The sequence below is a fragment of the Macaca fascicularis genome, chromosome 15, assembly GCF_037993035.2.
Source record: "Macaca fascicularis isolate 582-1 chromosome 15, T2T-MFA8v1.1".
NCBI lineage: Eukaryota > Metazoa > Chordata > Mammalia > Primates > Cercopithecidae > Macaca > Macaca fascicularis.
The window spans coordinates 19,034,045-19,056,850 of record NC_088389.1 but is presented as its reverse complement, the minus strand read 5'-3'; the positions used below and the strand labels follow the sequence as shown (position 1 = coordinate 19,056,850).

Genomic DNA, 22,806 nt, shown 5'->3' with positions numbered 1-22,806 from the left:
TGAATTAACATTATTTGCATGGCTGAAAAATCTATAAGGTTTTTTACTTAAAGAGAACAAAAACTGATAATGCCCCCAAGTTTTGAGAGAAAAAGCAATGCATATCTTCATTGGAAGAAGGCATCCTCAATTCAGGTCTTAAAGAATTCTAGCTGATAGAATTACATCAAAGAAGACTCACAAACAAAAATCGTAAAATGCATGAAGAAAAAAGGCACCCCTGATTCAGTAAACAGAAACAGGATGATGCAAACATCATACATAACATGCAAAAGTCTAGGTGTGGCAGCTCACACCTGTAATCCCAGTACTTTGGAAGACCGAGGTGGGAGGATCATTTGAGGCCAGGAGCTCGAGACCAGCCAAGAGGCAGGGATTAAAGAAGGGGCAACACAATGAGATATGCACCCCTGACCCCCTGTCTCTTAAAAAAAAAGTTTGTTTCATATGCTTAAATAGAAGATGTAATTAAAATAATGATTAAGCCAATCAAAGGAATATGTAGAAAATAACCTAATACATTCATTCTTTCATTCGAGATGGAGTCTCACTCTGTTGCCCAGGCTGGAGTGCAGTGGTGCAATCTTGGCTCACTGCAACCTCTGCCTCCTGGGTTCAAGCGATTCTTCTGTCTCAGTCTCCCTAGTAGCTGGGACTACAGGCGTGCGCCACCATGCCCAGCTAAATTTTGTATTTTCAGTAGAGATGGGGTTTTGCCATATTGGTCAGGCTGGTCTTGAACTCCTGACCTCGTGATCCACCCACCTCAGCCTCCCAAAGTGCTGGGATTACAGGCGTGAGCCACCACACCCAGCCTATACTTTTAAAAATAAGAAATACAATAAATGAAATGTAAAAACAGGCCAAGCGTGCTGGCTAGGGCCTGTAATCCGAGCACTTTGGGAGATTGAGGTGGGTGAATCACCTGAGGTCAGGAGTATCGAGACCAGCCTGGCTAACAAGGAGAAACCCCATCTCTACCAACAAATACAAAAATTAGCTGGGCGTGTAGGGTGCGCCTGTAGTCCTGGCTACTGGTGTGGTTGTGGTGGGAGAATCAATTGACAGAAGTTGCAGTGAGCCAAGATCATGCCACTGCATCCCAGCCAGGGCGACAGAGCAAGAACCTGTCTCAAAAAAAAAAAAAAGAAAAGAAAAGAAAGAAAGATAATGCTGGGGGATTTAATTATAAGTAGTATGCAAGCAAATTATCAGATATATAATAACTATATATATAAATATGATAATTTTAAAAGTGAGAAACAAGCAATAGAACAGACCAACACAGTTATAGTTAGTATAACTAGAGAGTGTAGTTAGCAGAAAAGGACTTTAAAATAACATACTAAGTGTGATCAACAAAATAGACATGGTAGAACAGAAATGAAGACATAGGGAATTCTGCCAGAGAATTAAAATCTACTAAAAAATAAAAAAGGGCCAGGGGCAGTGGTTCAAGCCTATTATCCCAACATTTGAGAGGCCAGGGCAGGAGGATTGCTTGAGACCAGTTTGAGACCAGTCTTAGCAACACAGCAACACACCATCTCTATAAAACAAACATTTTTGGAAGGCTGAGGCGGAAAGATCACTTCAGCCTGGGAGTTCAAGGCTACAGTGAGCCCTGACGGTGCCACTGTACTCCCACCTGCATGACAGAGCCAGATACTGTCTCTAAAAAGAAAAAAAAAATTTTTTAAGACAGGGTTGGCCGGGCGTGGTGGCTCAAGCCTGTAATTCAGCACTTTGGGAGGCCGAGACGGGCGGATCACGAGGTCAGGAGATCGAGACCATCCTGGCTAATACAGTGAAACCCCATCTCTACTAAAAAATACAAAAACTAGCCGGGTGACAAGGCGGGCGCCTGTAGTCCCAGCTACTCGGGAGGCTGAGGCAGGAGAATGGCGTAAACCCGGCAGGTGGAGCTTGCAGTGAGCTGAGATCCGGCCACTGCACTCCAGCCTGGGCGGCAGAGCAAGACTCCGTCTCAAAAAAAAAAAAAAAGACAGGGTCTGCTTCTGTCACCCAGACTGAAGTGTGTGGCACAATCATGGCTCACTGCAGCCTTGACCTCCTAGGCCCAAGTGATTCTTCCATCTCAGTCTCCCAGAGTTGGGACTAGAGGCACACGCCCGACACCCAACTAAGGTTTATTTTTTAGGTTTTTCTTTTTGAGATAGACTCTCACTCTGTCACCCAGGCTGGAGCACAGTGGCATGAATTTGTCTCACTGCAATCTCTGCCTCCAGGGTTCAAGCGATCCTCCTGCCTCAGTCTCCCAACTAGCTGGGATCACAAGCATGAGCCACCACTCATTAATTAGCCTGGCTAATTTTTGTATTTTTAGTAGAGATGGGGTTTCACCATGTTGGTCAGGCTGGTCTCGAACTCCTAACCTCAAGTGATCCACCCGCCTCGTCTCCTAAAGTAATGGGATTACAGGCATGAGCCACTGCCTGGCCTGATACTTGTATTTTTTGTAGAAATGGGGTTTCATCACGCAGCCCAGGCTATGGAAAAAAAAATTAATCTATAAAGCAACAATCAAATGGAAAAATCCAGAACTAAGACAATATGTGAAATATGAAACTTAATATAAGGTTAAATAGCAGATTAAACATGTCAGAAGACAAGGTTAGTGAAATGAAAAAGAAGTCAACAGAAAACAGCCTAACTAAAACCTAGAGAGGAAAAAATGATGAAAAATACAGAAAAGAATATAACAGACACATATAGCACTGTGAAACGGTCTACAAACATATAACTGAGTCCTAGAAGTGGAGGAGAGAAAGAATAGAAGGGAAACAATATTCAGAGACATAATAACCATATTTCAAAACAGATGAAAGACAAACCCATAGATTCAAGAAACTCTGTGAACCTCAAGCAGGATAAATAAAGAAAACTGCACCTGAATACAGCACAGTAAAACTGCAAAGAATCAAAGAAAGTGAGAATATCTTAAAAACACACAGAGGAATGAAACATTTCCTTTAGTGGAATATAATATGTAACCAATAAATCTAACAGACAATTTGTCAACAGAAATGAGAGAAAAAGATAAAGAAATTAAATCTTCAAAGTACTGAAAAAAAAAATTATCAAACTCAAGTTGGAGATGTGCAATATACTGTCGGTAAGAGTTAAAAAAGAAATTAGAAAATACATTCAACTGAAAGAAAATAAAAAATATAAAATATTATAGAAGGAGCAGGATTGGAAAAAAAATACGAAATATCAAAATATGTAGAAAAAAATTCAAGTAATGCTGAAAGAGAATTTTACAGCTTTGGATTTTTATTTTATTTATTTATTTAGAGATGGAGTCTTCTTCTGTTGCCCAGGCTGCAGTGCAGTGGCGTAATCTTGGCTCACTGTGACCTCTGCCGCCCAGGTCCAAGCAATTCTCCTGCCTCAGCCTCTCAAGTAGCTGGAATTATAGGTGCATGCCACCATGCCCGACTAATATTTGTATTTTTAGTAGAGATGAGATTTTGCCATGTTGGCCAGGCTGGTCTAGAACTCCTGACCCTCAGGCGATCCGCCCCCCTTTGTCTCCCAAAGTGCATGAGCCACCATGCGCAAAGGCATGAGTCACCACACCCAGCCCAGGATTTTTATATTAGAAGAGGAAAAAGGGCATAGTGGCTCACACCTATAATCCCGACACTTTGGGAGGCCAAGCGGGGGGCAGATCACCTGAGGCCAGGAGTTCAAGACCAGCCTGGCCAACATGGCGAAACCCCCGTATCTACTAAAAATACAAAAATTAGCTGGGTCACTGTGGTGGCACATGCCTGTAATCCCAGCTACTTGGGAGGCTGAGGCAGGAGAATCACTTGAATTCGGGAGCCAGAGGTGGCAGTGAGCCAAGATCACACTACTGCACTCCAGCCTCACGGACGGAGTAAGACTCTGTCTCAAAAATGAAAATAAAGTCAGTTGGCCAGGAGAGGTGGCTCACGCCTCTAATCCCAGCACTTTGGGAGGCCGAGGTGGGCAGATCACAAGGTCAGGAGATTGAGACCATTCCGGTTAACACGGTGAAACCCTGTCTCTACTAAAAATACAAAAAATTAGCTGGGCGTGATGGCATGCGCCTGTAGTCCCAGCTACTAGGGAGGCTGAGGCAGAAGAATCGCTTGAACCCAGGAAGCGGAGGTTGCAGTGAGCTGAGATTGCACCACTGCACTCCAGCCTAGGAGACAGAGCAAGACTCTGTCTCAGTAACTAACTAACTAACTAACTAACTAACTAACTAACTAACTAAAGTCAGTTATCTAAGCAAATTAAATTCAAAATAGGAAGAAGGAAATAAAAATAAGAATCAGAGGCCGGGCGCGGTGGCTCAAGCCTGTAATCCCAGCACTGTGGGAGGCTGAGACGGGCAGATCACGAGGTCAGGAGATCGAGACCATCCTGGCTAACACGGTGAAACCCCGTCTCTACTAAAAAAATACAAAAAATTAGCCAGGCATGGTGGCGGACGCCTGTAGTCCCAGCTACTCCGGAGGCTGCGGCGGGAGAATGGCGTGAACCCAGGAGGCGGAGCTTGCAGTGAGCTGAGATCCGGCCACTGCACTCCAGCCTGGGCAACAGAGCGAGACACCGTCTCAAAAAAAAAAAAAAAAAAAAAAAAAAAAAGAATCAGAATCAATGAAAGAGAAAAAATTAGAAAAAATAAATATTTCATTTACTACAATATATCGAGGCCTATTAAAATGCCATAATAATGAAGTCAGAAGTATCAGCATAATAGACATACAGACCAAAGGAACAGAATCAGAGTCAAATATATTTGAACATCAGATTTATGATAAAAATGACACTACAGTGTGGTAGGGAAAAGACGGTCTTTTTAGTAAATGGTGCTAGGTCTACCAGAAATCCAGAAAGAAAATCTGGCCCATACTTCACACTAAAATAAATCCCACAGAGATCATAGATCTAAATATGAAAGGTAAGGTAAGCAATGATTTCTCAAAATAGGACACAAAAAAGCTCATACCAGAAAGGAAAAAAATTATAAATTAGACTACATTAAAATTAAGGACTTCTGTTCACTGGAATCTCAGTGTCTGGAACAGGGGGGTCTGGCATGAAGTAGACACTAATAAATATTTTAACAGACGTTAAAAAAAAAAGGAGAGAAAGAGAGAGGAGATACTAGAAGAGAATAAAAGGCAAGACAAGAGTAGGAGAAGATAGTTCAATACATAAATCTGACAAAGGACTTTCATGTAAAATATATTAGGAACTCTTACAGATCAATAAGAAAATACTGGAAATGCTTGGTCATAGAGTGTGCATATATGCAGCTGTACTAGATAATGCCTGCCATTTTTCTAAAGTAAATCTATCGATTTCTATTTCTACAAAGTATGAAATATTCAGTTCTTGTACTAGTTGCCAGGACACGCTATTATCAGTTTCTTGGTCTCTTTTGTTTTTAATCATCTGGGTCAGTGCTATCTTATTTGGTTTTAATTTATATTTTTCTGATTAGAAAAATTTTCTTTGAATTAAAAGTGAGAAAAATACCGAGCCTTCAGATAATATAACTATACAAACCATAAACATGTTTCAAAATTTTTCCATTTAGTATATTCATACTATAATTTCAAAAATGTTGTAGATATTTGCAAAATAATGGTCATAAAAGCCAAAAATGGAGAAATACCAGAAAAATTTAACAATAACAAAAATGATTGATAGCTGCTAGGATAGGATCCAAAACTAAACTTGTGTAAAAAACACATCTAGAAAAATGTATTTACTGGTATAATTTCCAGTAAATTTCATTTCTAGTACATTAAATCTCATCATCATGGGGCTATTCTGTCATGAAAAAACATTTGAAATTCACTTTTGACAAATTTACGCAAAAACAACTCCTGGCCAGGTGCAGTGGCTCACACCTGTAATCCCAACACTTTGGGAGGCTGAGGCAGGAGGATCACTTGAGGTCATGAGTTCAAGACCAGCCTAGGCAACATGATACCCTGTATCTATTAAAAATACAAAAATTAGCCAGGTGTGGCGGTATGTGCCTGTAATCCCAGCTACTTGGGAGGCTGAGGCAGGAGAATCGCTTGAACCTGGGAGATGGAGGTTTGCAGTGAGCCAAGATCATGCCACTGCACTCCCACCTGGGTGACAAAGCAAGACTCCGTCTCAAAAAAATCCCACAAAAAAACAAAAAACACCAACTCCTCGCCCCTTTTAGCTTGACTGGAAAGTATTACATATGCATTTTGGAAACTTTATTATTATTATTATTATTTTTTGAGACAGTCTCGCTCTGTTGCCCAGGTTGGAGTACAGTGGCGTGATCTTGGCTCACTGCAACCTCCGCCTCCTGGGTTCAAGTGATTCTCTTGCCTCAGCCTCCCGAGTAGCTGGAATTACAGGTGCATGCCACCATGGCTGGCTAATTTTTGCATTTTGTAGTAGAGATGGGGTTTTGCCATTGTTGGCCAGGCTGGTATCGAACTCCTGACCTCAAGTGATCCAACCACCTGGGATTCTCAAAGTGCTGGGATTACAGGTGTGAGCTACTACTGTGCCAGGCCGGAAACTTTGGAAACTTTAGAGTGTTGTAAAAAATAAAATAAAAATCCCTATAATTTGGTTATTCGGAGATAAAACTTAGATATTTGTAAAATTTCTTCCTAGTCTTTTTCCTATGTGCATACATATAGACATTCTAACATATATGAAATAATTCTGCTTCCATGGCTCCATGGCAAGTTTATTTTCATTTACTGTATCATGAATATCTTCCTATGTTATTAAAAATTCTAAGGTATTTAAATATCTGTAATATATTCCATATATGCACACAGCATAATTTAGTCAGCAATTTCTTCATAAGAGGATGTTAGGATATTTACAAGAAAATAATTCTGTGATCATCAATAGCACTATTTTTCACAGTGAATTTTAAGCATAATTCCTTCACAATTCTTTACCTGGTTATTACAATTACCAATAATGAGTGCATCAGCCAGAGACAACTGTCCCACAATCATGCCCTGTTCCAGCAATGGGGCTCCTGTTTCAGCAAGGCGATTTGATGTGATAACGATGGTATTATCATCATTTAATACCATTACAGGGTCCGCCTAAAGAAAAAAGCAGTAAGAATGGCCAAGACTAAATATCAATATAGTAAGTGATTCCTTCTTCTTGACATATAGACACAATAAAAACATAAACTACATGGTCATTATTTATCAATAATTATGATTTTTCTTATCAAAAACTGACCTCAATGAAAGCTGCTACTTCTTGAAGCACCAAGTTCCATTCCACTTGATCTTCAGTATTAAATCGGTGAGTATAATCTTCAATTTCATCTGACAATTCCTGATTTTAAAAATATTACAAAAAAGGTTATTAAAAAACCCATAAAAATACACAGCCATATAGAACCATATTCCTGACAGAAATCGACATACTTACAAAATTTGATTATTATCAATACACAGTCCTGATTATAACCAAAAACAAAGATGAAAACTAAACAAATTTTCTTTGAAAGTCACAAACTTCATAATAATACCCATCAAATAAAGTCTTTACAGAGATCTATTTTCTATCAGTACTACATCAGCAATGAATTCATTAATGAAAAAATCAGAAAAGAGAAATGCAAAAATTTTAACATTAAAAAAAAATGAGGCTGGATACAGTGTCTCACACCTGTAATCCCAGCCCTTTGGGAGGTCGAGGTGGGAGGACCATTTGAGACCAGGATTTCCAGACCAGCCTAGGCAACATAGTGAGATCCTACCACTACAAAAAATTATATATTTCTAAAAATACTTCCTGACTTTATTTGGATTTATATTATACAGTTTTTGGAAATATTTTTAATGATAACTGGGTATAAAGGAAGGTAGAAAAGAAGTATGGAGAGCTACTTCTGGTGGCCTTGTCAAAACTGGCATGTTGAGCTGGGCACAGTGGCTCACGCCTGTAATCCCAACACTTCGGGAGGCCAAGGCTGGCGGATAGCTTGAACTCATGAGTTTGAGACCAGTCTGGGCAACATGGTGAAACCCTGTCTCTACAAAAAACACAAAAATTAGCTAAGAGTGGTGGCTTGAGCCTATGATTCCAGCTACTCAGGAGACTAAGGTGGGAGGACTGCTTGAGCCCGGGAGGCAGAGGTTGCAGTGAGACAAGATCATGTCACTGTACTCCAGCTGGGTGACAGAGTGAGACCTTGTCTCAAAAAAAAAAAAAAAAAAAAACCCACAAAACCCAAAAAACCAATTGGCACATTATATTTGATACAAAATTAAGTATGCCATTGAAACTACTGAGTACAGAGTGCAACCAGAATTTCATATGCAATGATTACAGGTATTAAGTGGATCTGAAGAGAGTTAACTGTTTATCACCTGAGTTAACGAAGGAGAGACTTCATGCACCGTAAAGTGGTGGGAAAATGAAAATCATTCCCAATACCTTTGTAAAGCATTATGTACTTTTTCTTGACATAATATTTCAATTATTTTCCCTTAAAGTAAGTCTTTTGTTTGTTTGCATTTCCAGCCATCCATTGATGGGCTTTGAAATGTAAAACATGCAGAAAGGACAAAAGCAAGGAATCAAGATAATTATCTCAGATTAGTGTATTTGGAACATGAGAAGATTTGGAAAATTTTTATCATTACCCTTGTCAGAAGTTACTATACTTTGAATGTTGTAATTATTTTGATATATCAAAATTATTTTAACCTAAAATCTGTTTTTTAAAAAAAAGATCATCCATATACAATTAGAGATTAGAATTTGAACTATTTTAAAGTACATTTACCTTTACCAGATCCTTTACAACATCCATTTTGTTGAGAAGAAGACAAACTACTATAAATCTTGCATAATATCGTAACTTCTTAACTACTAATTCAGGTCTATGGAAGATAAATGAAAAATTACTTATTAGATTAAAAAAGAATGCTTTTTGATTTTTTAAATTTTCCAATGGCTTTTAAAACTCTTTCCATCCTTTTTTGCACAATTATAAACATTTCCACATATAACCCATATAGTCTTTTTAACATATTTCTTACTGATTTATTGTTTACTCATATATTCATTCATTCAACAAGTATTGAGAACTTAGGTGCATCAGGTACTACGTTAATTGCTAAAAGTACAATTGTAAAAAACTAGAGATATTCCCTTCTTCAAAGATCTTACAGACAGAAAAGAACTTAAAATATACAGGAGAGAGATAAATGCTTAAAACACAATGGAATAATATAATGATAGGAGAAATATAGAATGCTATTTGTGCCCACAGGACTAGATCGCAGGTGAAAAAAGGCTTCCTAAAGAAAGTAATTAATATTTAAGTTAAGAATACAAGGAAGCGTGGAGGACTACAGGCAGGAAAATATGAGGTGAAAAGGATTCCAGGAAGAACATTCTTTGTCTTAAAATCTCATTTTTCTGCCATTAGTATAAGCCAGCCAGCTTTTTCATGCTTATTGTTTGTATATCTTTTTTCATTCTTCTTTCAATTATCTGTGTCTTTTAATTTAAATTCACATGTTTTGTGGGCAATATATACTTAGGTCCTGATTATCTGTCCACTTTGACTATCTCTGTGCCTTTTACTTGATGTATTTAGACCGATTACATTTAACGTCATTATTGCTTTGGCTAGGTTTATATCTACCACTTTGCTGTTTGTTTCCTATTTGCTCCTTCTCTTGCTGTGTTCCTCTGTTGTTCCTGTTTTGCTTTCTCTTTGGTTAATCAAATATTTTTTAGTGTTCCATTTTATATCATCTACTGGCTTCCTAGTTATACTACTTCTTTGTTATTGTTCTTTAAGTGATTGCTAGGAGTAACAATATGGATCCTTTAACTTATCAAATGCCCCTTACAATATATTTAATCTGTTCACACATAACACTTTACACTTACCAATTATCAGTTCAAACCTGACATTTCCTCCTGCTTTCCATATCCTACATCACAAATATGATAGCCTTACAACAGTATATTTTTTGTATATGTTCAACATTTTCCATAATAAAATTTTTAAAAAATTCTTTTGACCCATGAGTTACTTAGAAATGTGTCTACTGATTGACAAACTTTTGTTGTTGTTGTTGTTTAAGAGATGGAGTCTTGCTATGTTGCTCAGACTGGACTTGAACTCCTGGGTTCAAGGAATCCTCTTGCCTCAGCCTTCTAAGTAGCTGGGCTGCACATGCAGCTATTGATTTTTTAAAATTATGTTTTATTTTTGTTTTTAATGAAATCGTACCATGGTTAGACCACATACACTTTATTGAACCTTGCATTAAACTTGTGTTGTGGCAAGTATCAGTTAATTTCACAAATTTTCATATGTTTGAAAATAACATATATACAGTTACTGTTGCACACAATTTTAGGTACACTGGGACAAACTTAATTGTTACTCAAATCTTGTAATTCTTGTCTTCTTGATATATGAATTATTAAATATATCAAAAATTCCCATGTATATTAAATCACTTATTAATTTCCCCACTTTAAAAAAACACTTTGCTTTATTATAATACTATGTTATTAGGTAAATATAAGTTTATGATTTTTATATTTTCCTGAATTGTTGGTTTCATAATTACAGAGTAAACCTCTATTCTCAATAATACTTTCTTCCTTTAAATATACACACAGTATACACATAAGAAATGCATATACACGTACACGTTTCTTCCCCTTAGTAGCTGTCTCATTATCTTTCTCTGTCTACTTTCCATCTTTAAAGGATTTATTTATTCATTTATTTAAAAGAGATAGAGCCTTGCCCTTTTTCCCAGGCTGAAGTGCAGTGGCACCATCATAAACTACTGCAGCCTGAAACTCCTGGGCTCAAGCAATCCTCTCACCTCAGCCTCCTGAGTAACTAGGATTACAGGCATGTGCCACCACGCCTGGCTAATTTTTTTATTTTTATTTTTTTGTAGAAACTGGGTCTTGCTATGTTTTCCAGGCTGGTCTTGAACTCCTGGCCTCAAGCGATCCTCCCATCTTAGTCACCCAAAGTGTTGGGAAAACAGGTGTGAGCCACCACTCTTGGCCTTGAAGAATCTCTTAACAACAGTATATTACTGGGTTTTTCTAAGAGGCATACTGATAATCTCTGTCTTTTAACCAGGAAGTCTAGATCACTTTTACTTACTTTGATTTGGATTTGTTTCTATTTTATTATTTTGCGCTACTTATACTTTTTGGAGTTTATTTTCCTTCCTGCCTTTCATTGTCATGATCATTTTGTTACTCACTTTTCCCTCTACCTCTTCTGAAGTTATACATTCTAATTATAGTTTCCTTAAAATATCAACAAGTAAACTTTACTCTATGTTTCTTCTGAACAATAATTGGATCTTATTAGAATGGTTTAATTATCCCCTTTCTTCTTTCATATTATTGTTATCCAGATTTGGCTCCATTTTATTTTAATAATGTCCATCAGCCATTGTTATGATGATTACTGCCCCATCAAATCGATGTTTTGGAATACAAGGGGATAATTTTTTCTCACCAATCCTTCTTGTATATCATACCTTCCCCTTCTAGTTTCAATTTTCTTCTTCCTTGCTCTTTTATGTCACCCAAACCAATCGCCCCAGCCTCCAAGGTCACCACAGCAATGGGAAAATGAACTAGGGACCTTCCTTACTCTCTTGACGGCTAGGTTTTCCATTTAAAAGGATGATTGTCCTATTTTATCCAGCATTTCTAAGTGTTTAGTATTTCAGGTTATCTAGCCTATCACATTGTCAAAAGTGGAATTCAAAACAAAGAAAATTAGTAGAGGGATGATGTCAATTCAAACTTGAAATTTGAATGACTTAATTCTGTTACTTTTTTTTTTTATTAAAAAATAGGTTCTATGAATCTATATAATGGATTATACAACCAGCAAACTTTCTACAAAGGGCCAGATGGTAAATATTTTAAGCTTTGCAGGCCACATTTGGTGCCTGTAGCATATTCATCTTTTCCCTTTTTACAACCCTTTGAAAATGTAAAAAAAAAAAATTCTAAACTGCCACACAGTACAAAAACAGGCCACGGGCCCAATTTGGCAAGCAAACAGGCCATAGTTAGCTGATCCTTATATTCAATAAGCATACAGAAGTGGGTGGGTGCTTTCTATTTCGGAAGCCACTGTGATGAACTGCAGCAAAGCACAGATGAAATGCGTCAGTGCTGTCCACTCATACATGACAGGCCACCTCAATCAAGCCCGATAACCTGAACCACAACCCCTAGCCTACCAACTAACTCCATATCAAACTGCAGAAAAAAGAATGTGACTCACTGGAAGGGTCCACATCAAGCCCTCTTTATCATCAGCACCATTACGAAGTGCCAAAGTCTTCAATTTTTTTTTTTTTTTTTGAGACGGAGTCTTGCTCTGTGCCCCAGGCTGGAGCCGAGTAGCGATCTCGGCTCACTGCAAGCTCCGCCCCCCCCGGGTTCACGCCATTCTCCTGCCTCAGCCTCCTGAGTAGCTGGGACTACAGGCGCCCGCCACCGCGCCCGGCTAATTTTTTGTATTTTTTTTAGTAGAGACGGGGTTTCACTGTGGTCTCGATCTCCTGACCTTGTGATCCGCCCGCCTCGGCCTCCCAAAGCTCCTTATATTCTTTAAAATTATTTTTCTTAAAATAATAACAAGCAAACTTTACTTACTCTATGTTTCTTCGGAACAATAAATGACATGTTGACATGTTGTCAACATCAACATAAGTGGTGACAGTATTAAGTTTTTTCCAGTGGGAAATATGAATGTAAAATTGAAGGCTTTTTATGAAGCTTTTTTTTTTTTGAGATGGAGTCTCACTCTGTCACCCAGGCCGAAGTGCAGTGGCGCCATCTTGGCTCACTGCAACCTCCGCCTCCCGGGTTCAAGCGATTCTTGTGCCTCAGCCTCCCGAGTACCTGGGACAACAGGTGCGTGCCACCACGCCTGGCTAATTTTTTGTATTTTTAGTAGAGAGGGGGTTTCACCATGTTAGCCAGGATGGTCTCGATCTCCTAACCTCATAATCCACCTGCCTTGGCCTCCCAAAGTGCTGGTATTATAGGTGTGAGCCACTGCACTCGGCCTTTTTTTTAAGCTCTTATCAAACTTCTGGACTCCAGAATTCCAGCCTTGTCCAACCTGCTAGGCTCACTACTTACAAGACCCTGACTCTTTAACTACATATTTGCCTAGGAAACTCTGTTCTTCCAGGTGGCTCACTGTAACATCTCCCACAACCTCCTGGGTATTCAGAATCTTCACCTTCTCCATATCCAACCAGGTTCAGCTTTGGCCATTTACAACAGAATTGGGGTGTGCAGCTCCTAGGAGGAGTGGCTGTATGGTAATATCTCCTCTCCTAAGTACGATGGACCCATAGAACGAGATGTTCTGGGAGTGGTCTATGCTCAGTGACAGACCCTAACCTTGAGATTGCTGGAACAAACTACTTACTCCTCCTGGTCGCAACATAATCCTTAGCTGCTGAGACAGTGCAGAGAGAACTTGTTCCTTTTGAGGAGTGAAGATTTTTGCCTTTTAAATGAACTGTGAAATTGTGGAATACTTCCTTACTTGGTTTTCTCTCCTGGCTCTTGATTTTAGCAGCTGTTGCCGATTGCAATCTTGACTGGCACTCTTACCCTGTGTGAACTAAGAAACAACCTACCAACTGAACAAACACCCTCCTAACCACACACAGCAAGGCCAGGGATTTGCACACCAGATTGTCCTTTGATTCTAATTTACTGGCACAAAGCAAGAGTTTTTGTCATCCCGATTCCAAATAATCCTACTTCTAAATAATATGCCCTGATCTAGGAAACTGCACAGGAAAACAATTCAAATTGGATGTTTGTTATTAAGGCACAAAATTATGGCAAGAAATCAAACTGTTGGATATTAAGATTAAAGCCAATTTCCCTTTTGTCAAATTAGAAAATGCAGAAAAGTAAATTATACAAGGTGTTTTGCTATTACTTAAAATAGTTCTCTGCTTATATGTATTTTTAACGCTGATAAAATGTTACACAGCTCTTTTGCATTTTTTAAGATATAATTTATCTCACCAAGAATTAAGACAAATAGCATAGCAATAATTTTTTTAAAATTAGGATTGGAGGAAATATATCTGTATTGAAAATATGTAAAGCAAACTATAGGAAAACCTAAGGGAAAAGTAATTGATGGAACTTCTGATGTAAGGGGATGACAAAAAGATATGAAAAATGTACACTCCAGCATCTGCACCCCTTACATGTGCCATGCAAACGCCCCTAGACAAGTCTGAACAAGACATGCAAGGAAATTAAAGAGATTTACAAGAGTGGGGCTTTCCCCAAAATGTCACTGTTTAGTTGGAAAGCTTACAACAGTTAACCACAAAGTGTTCTCGAGAAAAACATGTCAAAACTGTTTTCTTCTATTGCTAAGAGAATATAATCTTTTCACCATATAAAAACTGTGAGTTCTGTTGCTGGGGTAGAGAGAATATTCAGACCTTCTGTGCCTGAACTTTCTCATCCAACAATTCCCAGAATGCTAGCAAGAAAGATTCTCCAGAAGATCTCTGACTTCTTCCACAATTTCATACTCATCTGGAATTAACAAAATCAAAATCCAGGCTGGGTATGGTGGCTCATGCCTGTAATCCCAGCACTTTGCAAGGCTAAGGTGGGTGGATCACGTGAGGTCAAGAGTTCGAGACCAGCCTGGCCAATGCGATGAAACCCCATCTCTAGTAAAAAATACAAAAAAATTAGCTGGGGGTGGTGGCACAAGCCTGTAATCCCAGCTACTTGGGATGCTGAGGCAGGATAATTGCTTGAACCCAGGAGGTGGAAATGGAGGTTGCAGTGAGTTGAGATCGCACCACTGTACTCCAGCCTGGGTGACACAGCGAGACTCCATCTCAAAAAAAAAAAGAGAGACAGAGAAAATTCAAACAATGTTAGCAGGCTATTCCCTGGTCCTACATGACAGTTGTCACCAGGCTTTTGAAGAGACATGAATTAAGATTACACAGGCTAAAGAATAAATGTTATTAGCTAAGCCTTGTTTTGGAGTCATTTCTTTTGTATTAAATCTGTGTGAAGTCAATCCCTTGTACAACAATAACCCAACCCTCTTTTGGTATTGTGACATCTGTTACAACATCTTTGATGTTTATTGCTTAGGTAACATATACCTCTCTATGCTTTTGAAGGTCTACTACATAGTAGGCACTCAATAAAGTCTGGTAAATGAGTGCAAGTTATAAACAAATGTAAGCTTTTCCGCACAATTTCCATGCAGACTAAAGACTGAGTGTTTTATCCTCATCTTTCTAAAAACATAGCAGATACATACCTGTCTTCTTTATTGACTTGAGAATAATATGATCTCTGTCTGATTGCAGAATAGAAGGAAAAAGCCTCATTCAGATAGCTGGTTTCAGATGTGCGTAAGCTATGAGAAAAAATACATTTTTAAATATGACAGTGTCAGAGACTCTTCACCACAGTAAATACTTGTTCTATATAGTGCTGTATTCCTCTATCTCGTGGGGTGAGGGGGTGGGAATGACTGTCCTAAATTTGAATCGGCAAGGCAATATCACCCTTAAAATGCATAACAAATAATAATTAAAATTTTTGAAAAACCTCCTCGCTGCATCCAAGCCTTTTTTGATGCCAACCCATATTACACATTACCCTCCTTCTCTGAAGTGACTCAAACAGCATTCCATCCAGTGAAATCCTTATCTCCCAGGACTAGGCCACTTCCTCAAATCCATACAGTCCTTTGGCCCATGTCTTTAATTTTTTTCCTCACAGAACTGAGGAATGCACTAATCCATATTAATCTTCAGGGGATGTTAATGAATTATGTTTTACAAGGGACTTTTTAAGAAAATATTTCTACCCGAGAAAACACATTTCTAGTTTTACAAGGGACTTTTTAAGAAAATATTCTACCCAAAAGAGTGATTTTAATGGTGGGAATTTGGAATGATATGCCAAAATGTAGGAAATGGAAGAAGTTTTATTGTCTTTTTTTTTTTTAATTTTTTATTTTTTGAGACAGTTTCACTCTTGTTGCCCAGGCTGGAGTGCCAATGGCATGATCTCGGCTCACTGCAACCTCTGCCTCCCAGGTTCAAGCAATTCTCCTGCCTCAGCCTCCTGTGCAGCTGGGATTACAGGCATCCGCCACCACGCCTGGCTAATTTTGTCTTTTTAGTAGAGATGGGGTTTCACTAGGCTGGTCTCAAACTCCTGACCTCAGGTGAGCCACCTGCCTTGGCCTCCCAAAGTGCTAGGATTACAGGCATGAGCCACCACACCCAGCCATTTTATTGCCTTTTAGATTACAAATGGTCCAAGCCTTTTTTATTGTATACCTGATCATCACTTTGGGATAATGAGATTTAGATTCCTAAAAGGATCCTTCTTGTTTTCTGAGCTCAGAGATGGGACTATACAGATGTTAGTGCTCTAAGGATATAATAAAAAATATCTTTCAAACATATCCTGCAAATATGAGTTTTTTTAAGTATCCTTCTGAAAATCATTCATTCATACATACAAGTTACAATATAATGCTACACATTATTAAGACAAGTGAAGCTGTAAGAACAATAAATCCTTTAGTATTAATCATTTATCTAAAACCAAGATCAAATTTTTAAGTTATAAATGAGTCTGACCAAATGAAGTGTTTGGGAGGCAAGCCTTTAAAACAAATAGTACTTTGACTATGGAAGGTTATTGCACAACATTGTCTTGATCAATCTGGCCCGAACTACTAGGGTTTCATTTGTATCTCACAATTTTCATGCCTAGCAATGAGTATACTATGTATACTTCTGCATGCTGTGTTTTAATCAGACAACACTTGACTCTTTCCATGTGTAATTTACTTACTAATAATGATAGTATAGCTGCCCAATCTTGGAAGCAATTTCTCCTATTTGCCAGCGCTTCAAGCCATACCGATTATCCAAGACTTGTCTGTTTTATATAGGATACAAGAAAATAGAAATAAGAGTCTATAAATTCCAAAACTAATCAAATCTGTAAATTCAATAGGATAAAATACCATCCAATTCAGCAAAGCTAATGAATTTTTCATTAGATTTCAACATAGTCATTCCATTAAATTTAAAGAGCATTTATTAAATGTCTATTTATAAGTTGAAATATAAAAAGAAACTACTTTGGCCAATAAACATGTATTTTAGAATGAAACCATAAATCATCCTACCTATGCTCCAGTTGATCTGAACCATTCCACATATAATATTGTCTTTAAAAATCAGACAAGAATGTTACTTTTTTTTTTTTTTTTTGAGACAAAGTGTGGCTCTGTTGCCCAGGCTGGCGTGCAGTGGCATGATCTGGGCTCACTGCAACCTCCGCCTCTCGGGTTCAAGTGATTCTGCTGCCTCAGTCTCCCGAGTAGCTGCGATTAGAGGCGTGCACCACCATGCCCAGCTAATTTTTGTATTTTTAGTCATGTTAGCCAGGCTGGTCTTGAACTCCTGACCCTCAAGTTATCCACCCACCTCAGCCTCCTAAAGTGCTGGGATTACAGGCATGAGCCACTGCACCCAGCCTTATTTTATTATTTATTTTTATTTATTTATTTATTTATTTATTTATTTATTTGAGACAGGGTCTCTCTCTGTTGCACAAGGTGGAGTGCAGTGACACAATCTCAGCTCACTGCAACCTCCCCCTTCAGGGTTCAAGTGATTTTCGTGCCACAGCCTCCTGAGTAGCTGGGATTACAGCTGCACACCACCACACCTGGCTAATTTTTGCAGAGATAGGGTTTAGCCATGCTGCCCAGGCTGGTCTCAAACTCCTGAGCTCAAGCAATCCTCCCACCTTGGCCTCCCAAAATGCTGGGTTTACAGGCATGAGCCACCATGCCTGGCCATACATTTTAAAATCTTAAATAAATAGGAAAGAAATAAATTTGTTTTCATTTGGGTTATAAAGATGAAATATGTTATTTTAAAAGCACCAAGATTTACCTTTGCTTTGGTGAAAAAAAAGAAAAAGCACCAAGATAAAAAGCACTGAAGTAGTGAAGATAAAAACTGTGAGTAATACAAAACAGGCCTTTGCTCTCCTTTAACTATGAAATTCATTTACCGATGCTGCTGCTGGAACTTCCAGAGTTTGGTGTAAACATCAAAAGTTCTTCCAAAATAGGACTGCCACTGCTTCTGTCCATATTGTGGCAAATCTCTGTAATAGTAAATGAGTATATATTAATATTAAACTTCTTATGCTATTTGGAAATTAAGTCTTGTGATGGTACAAACCAGATAGATGTAGAATGCTTGCATTCAGGCTTTCTTTTTTTAAAAAAAGTTACACTTTTTGGAGCAGAAATAATTCTATAATTAGGGTCCAGGACATGCTCTTTTCCTATTCTCCTCCCTACTTCTGACAGGTTGTTCTTAGTGTTCTTTGCAGATGCCTCTCCCATGAGGTTTCTGGTACTCTCTTCCCTTTTCCTGGGTGATCTTATTCACACTCACTTATATACTGACACCTTCCAAATGTTTATCTTCAGCTAAGAACTCAGCTGAATGTTTGAAAAACACTGCTTTAGAAAATATACCTAGAAATGGACATGTAGATGGTATTACTGTTCTACACTATTCTACCCTCTCCCTATAAGATAAATATACAACCCTGTCCTTGAATCTGGTGACTTATAGCACAGTCTTTTTTTTTTTTTTTTTTTTTTGAGACGGAGTCTCGCTGTGTCACCCAGCCTGGAGTGCAGTGGCGCGATCTTCTCGGCTCACTGCAAGCTCCGCCTCCCGGGTTCACGCCATTCTCCTGCCTCAGCCTCCCAAGTAGCTGGGACTACAGGCGCCCGCCACCTCGCCCAGCTAGTTTTTCGTATTTTTTAGTAGAGACGGGGTTTCACGGTGTTAGCCAGGATGATTTCGATCTCCTGACCTCATGATCCGCCCGTCTCGGCCTCCCAAAGTGCTGGGATTACAGGCTTGAGCCACCGTGCCCAGCCTATAGCACAGTCTTTGAGAGGCAAATACTCCCTACCATACAAACATTGGGCCTGGCCATATTAACTTACTTTGGCTAATGAAATATAATTGTAAGTTATTTATATCATATCTCACGAGAAGATGAAGAGCACTGAGTGTTTCGGCATTTTCAATTTTCCCTCTGACCTAAGACAAAGACAGGGCTGTTCCTCAGTCTGGAACACTAAGACACATTTAACAGAGCCCCAAAACCACAGACAACTTGTAGCTAACATGGGAGCTAGAAATATCTCTCTACTGTAGGAAGGCACTACATACAATGTGAGGGTTGTTACAGCAGCCTTACTTAGGAAAAGCTAGTCCAGAAACTGTTAACAGGAGTAGGTTATCGCCATAACAAACATGTAACATACGTGACACCTGCAACTGCGACTGAGTAGCAAGTAACTGTTACTGAAGGCTGGAAACAATGATGACCTATCTAATGCAATGGTAACACTGCATTTGCCTGAGAAAACTGAGAAAGCAGATAATATGATTAATGAACTTGCTGATTTATACACAGAGGTTGGGAAACAGTATGTTGCTAGTCCTGGATGCTATTGGCTACACTTAAAATACTGGGAGAAAAAGATGGACTCAGAAAAGAATTAGCTGCAAGCGGAGTTGAAAAGAAAAAGAAAATTCAGAAATTCAAGAACTTACAAGACTGAACGATACAACAATTACTAATGCATAACTGTAAAAGATATAATTGAGAAATGCCACCCATAAATGCCAATTACAATTCAGCCTCATTTTCAAGGGCAAAACTTCTTCATTAAAGTCGGTAAACAGATAGAAGATGGCCCCAAGTACCTTTCTTCAGTGGGACAAAATAGATTCGGGAAAGGTATTTAAGAATTTGGCTGTCTTGTAGAAACATGATAAACTCAAGGTATCTCTAATAAAGTCTAGAAGACAGACGTGTCTCAAAGAATTTAGGGTATGGCTATTGGTACATGGAGCTAACTTGAATCAAATTATAAAGAGTCAACTACATTTCACAAGATTTGTACTATTGAAGTTAATTTTTTTTTAAAAAAAAAAAGGAGCAACACATTCATTGAATTTAGTGGTAAGCGAATAAATCTAGAGATCAATTTGGGGAATTTGTATTTTTTCTAATTTTGTCAATAGCATTTCTTTCCATTTATGGTACAAACATTGTCATTAAATACATTTTTAACTCTTTCCATAAAGGTCCTATATTTCCTGGTTCATATTACCGTAAGGTCTCAAATTTTCATTGTTTTTGTGAAAGGTATCGATTTTTAAAGTTAAATCTTTTAATTTTTTTATGATGGAAAATTTCAAACATACACAAAAGTAGAGAGAACAGTACAATGACCCCTAGGTACCATCAGCAGATTCACAGATGAACAATTTAGAGCCAGTCTCTTCTATTTAGGGTTACCAGGTAAAATACATGTTTTTCTTTCTGGGACCCCTACCCCTTTCTCTGAGTTTTTCTGTCTACCTTTGTTGTGCTAATTCAACTCTGTCTAAATCAGTACCCCTATGACCACCACTAGCACTACTTTCAATTAAGAAAAGAAGTACAGGCTGTATTTATATTGATCCCTATAACTAAAACATCTACAGAAATATTTAAAACAGAGAAAACACTCAAATGTTGAGTAGTAAAATGAATTTTATTTTATTTTATTTTATTTATTTATTTATTTTTTTAGACGGAGTCTCTATCTGTCACTAGGCTGGAGTGCAGTGGCATGATCTCAGCTCACTGCAACCTCCACTTCCTGGGTTCAAGTGATTCTCCTGCCACAGCCTTCTGCGTAGCTAGGACTACAAGCACATGCCACCATGCACGGCTAATTTTTGTATTTTTAGTAGAGACAGGGTTTCGCCATGTTGGTCAGGCTGGTCTTGAACTCCTGACCTTAGGTGATCCACCTGCCTCGGCCTCCTAAAGTGCTGGGATTACAGGCATGAGCCGCCATGCCCAGCCTCTGGGTAGCTTTCCTTTTGCACCATCGGGATATCTTGCTATTGGTGTCACCTACCTTGCTGTTAGGCAAGGTGTATTGTGAAGACACTCAATGGAAGAAGAAAACCTGATTACTAATATTATGCTGTTTTTGTTTGTTTGTTTTTTGAGATGGAGTCTCACTCTGTTGCGCAGGCTGGAGTGCAGTGGTGCTATCTCAGCTCACTGCAACCTCCGCCTCCTGGGTTCAAGCAATTCTCCTACCTCAGCCTCCAAAGTAGCTGGGATTACAGGTGCCTGTCACCATGCCCGGTTAATTTTTGTATTTTTTAAGTAGAGAAGGGGTTTCACCATGTTGGCCAGGCTGGTCTTGAACTCCTGACCTCAGGTGATCCACCCACCTTGGCCTCCCAAAGTATTGGGATTACAGGTTATGAGCCACTGCGCCCAGTCTACTAATATTCTATCAAGTGCTAAGAATTATGAAGGCCATATAAAGTAATGTGAAAAGTGATCTATTCAATTAATAGGATCATTGGTTTAATAGACAGAAAATATGATCACATATGTAGAAAAAACTGCAAATAAATACTAAATTACATGACACTGAATAAAAGTAATAAGGAGTCTAGAAAACTGACAATTATAAGTTAATAACACTTTGTAGCACAAGTAGGAAAATAGCCTGAATTAAATAAATGATGTATTATGGAACTAGTAGAAAATAAGGCATAACAACAACAAAGAAAATAAGGCATAACAGGTAGGCTGGAGTCAGTTTATACAGCTCAAGAGCATCACGTTTTTCTGGTCCTTTTATGTAGGTTTATTTCCCACATTTAAAAAGTAAAGATAATAACTGCTAATGGGTACAGGGTTCTTTTGGGGATAGTGAATGTTCTAAAATTGACTGTAGTGACTAAACTGTGTTCTAAAATTGACTGCACATAACCTGTGAGGATACTAAAAACCACTGAGTTGTATACTTCCTAAAGGTAACTTATAAGATATTTGAATACCCCAATAAAGATGTTCTTTTTAAAAAGAGTAATATAATTAAAAAAGCAATACATGATGGACTGAGCATGTAATTTTATCTTCTCTCTCGAGGCTCCATACAGAAATAAAGAGAGGGAGGCAATCAGTAGATGAGAGATTTCAAGAAACTTCTGAAAGAACAACACTTGATGAAGAAATATCATTATTAGATGAAGAAATATCAATATTATTACTTCCCACTAATCAAAATCCTGGTGGGAAAAAGATGACCCACCAAGTGGGTCACTGGGAAGAGTTTAACAAAGAGGCTACAAAGATGTGAACAGAGTCAAGGGAAACCAACAAGGAACACTTGAAGGACCTGTGGCTAAGTTACTATCCCTTAGGCCTGGTGCAGCAGGGGGAACGGGCAGTTCCCAAAACTTAAGGGAGGGAGCTGGCGAAATCCACATCTGTGCTCACTCTACTCCTGCCCTCCAACTTCCTGCTGACCCTTTCCATTGGTGGAGCCCAACTGGAAGACAGAGGGCAAAAGTATCAGCTGGAGCAGCCTACAAAGGTTAGTCTCCCAGGGTAGGAGAAGAAGCAAAAAAGTAGACCTGGAAGGGCAAACTGCAAATGTCCAGCCTAGTGCCTTCCATATAAAAGAGTGAAGAAAGCTGGAACCTGGAAAACATGAGAAAGGAACCACATGTGAAAGGACTCAACCCAGAGAGTTTACAAAAGAAAAACAGGGCAGGGTACAGCAGCTCCTGTCTGTAG

At 38.6% G+C, this 22,806-nt stretch overlaps 1 protein-coding gene across 11 annotated transcripts in view; it reads right to left on the bottom strand.

The window, feature by feature from the left end:
• The window catches only part of SCAI (suppressor of cancer cell invasion), a 190,187-nt gene that overhangs the window by 51,777 nt on the left and 115,604 nt on the right, over window positions 1-22,806 (bottom strand). For all 11 annotated transcript variants that reach the window (XR_012424403.1, XR_012424400.1, XR_012424401.1 and 8 more), the window contains 6 exons: window positions 18,187-18,282; window positions 16,951-17,037; window positions 15,395-15,493; window positions 8,828-8,924; window positions 7,270-7,368; window positions 6,972-7,124 (listed from right to left, as the gene is read on the bottom strand). Coding sequence is in view for 3 of the 11 variants with exons in the window: in XM_045372623.3 (XP_045228558.2) it covers window positions 6,972-7,124; window positions 7,270-7,368; window positions 8,828-8,924; window positions 15,395-15,493; window positions 16,951-17,037; window positions 18,187-18,282 (631 nt within the window). In the remaining 8 variants the exon portion in view is untranslated. The remainder of the gene's footprint in view (window positions 1-6,971; window positions 7,125-7,269; window positions 7,369-8,827; window positions 8,925-15,394; window positions 15,494-16,950; window positions 17,038-18,186; window positions 18,283-22,806) is intronic.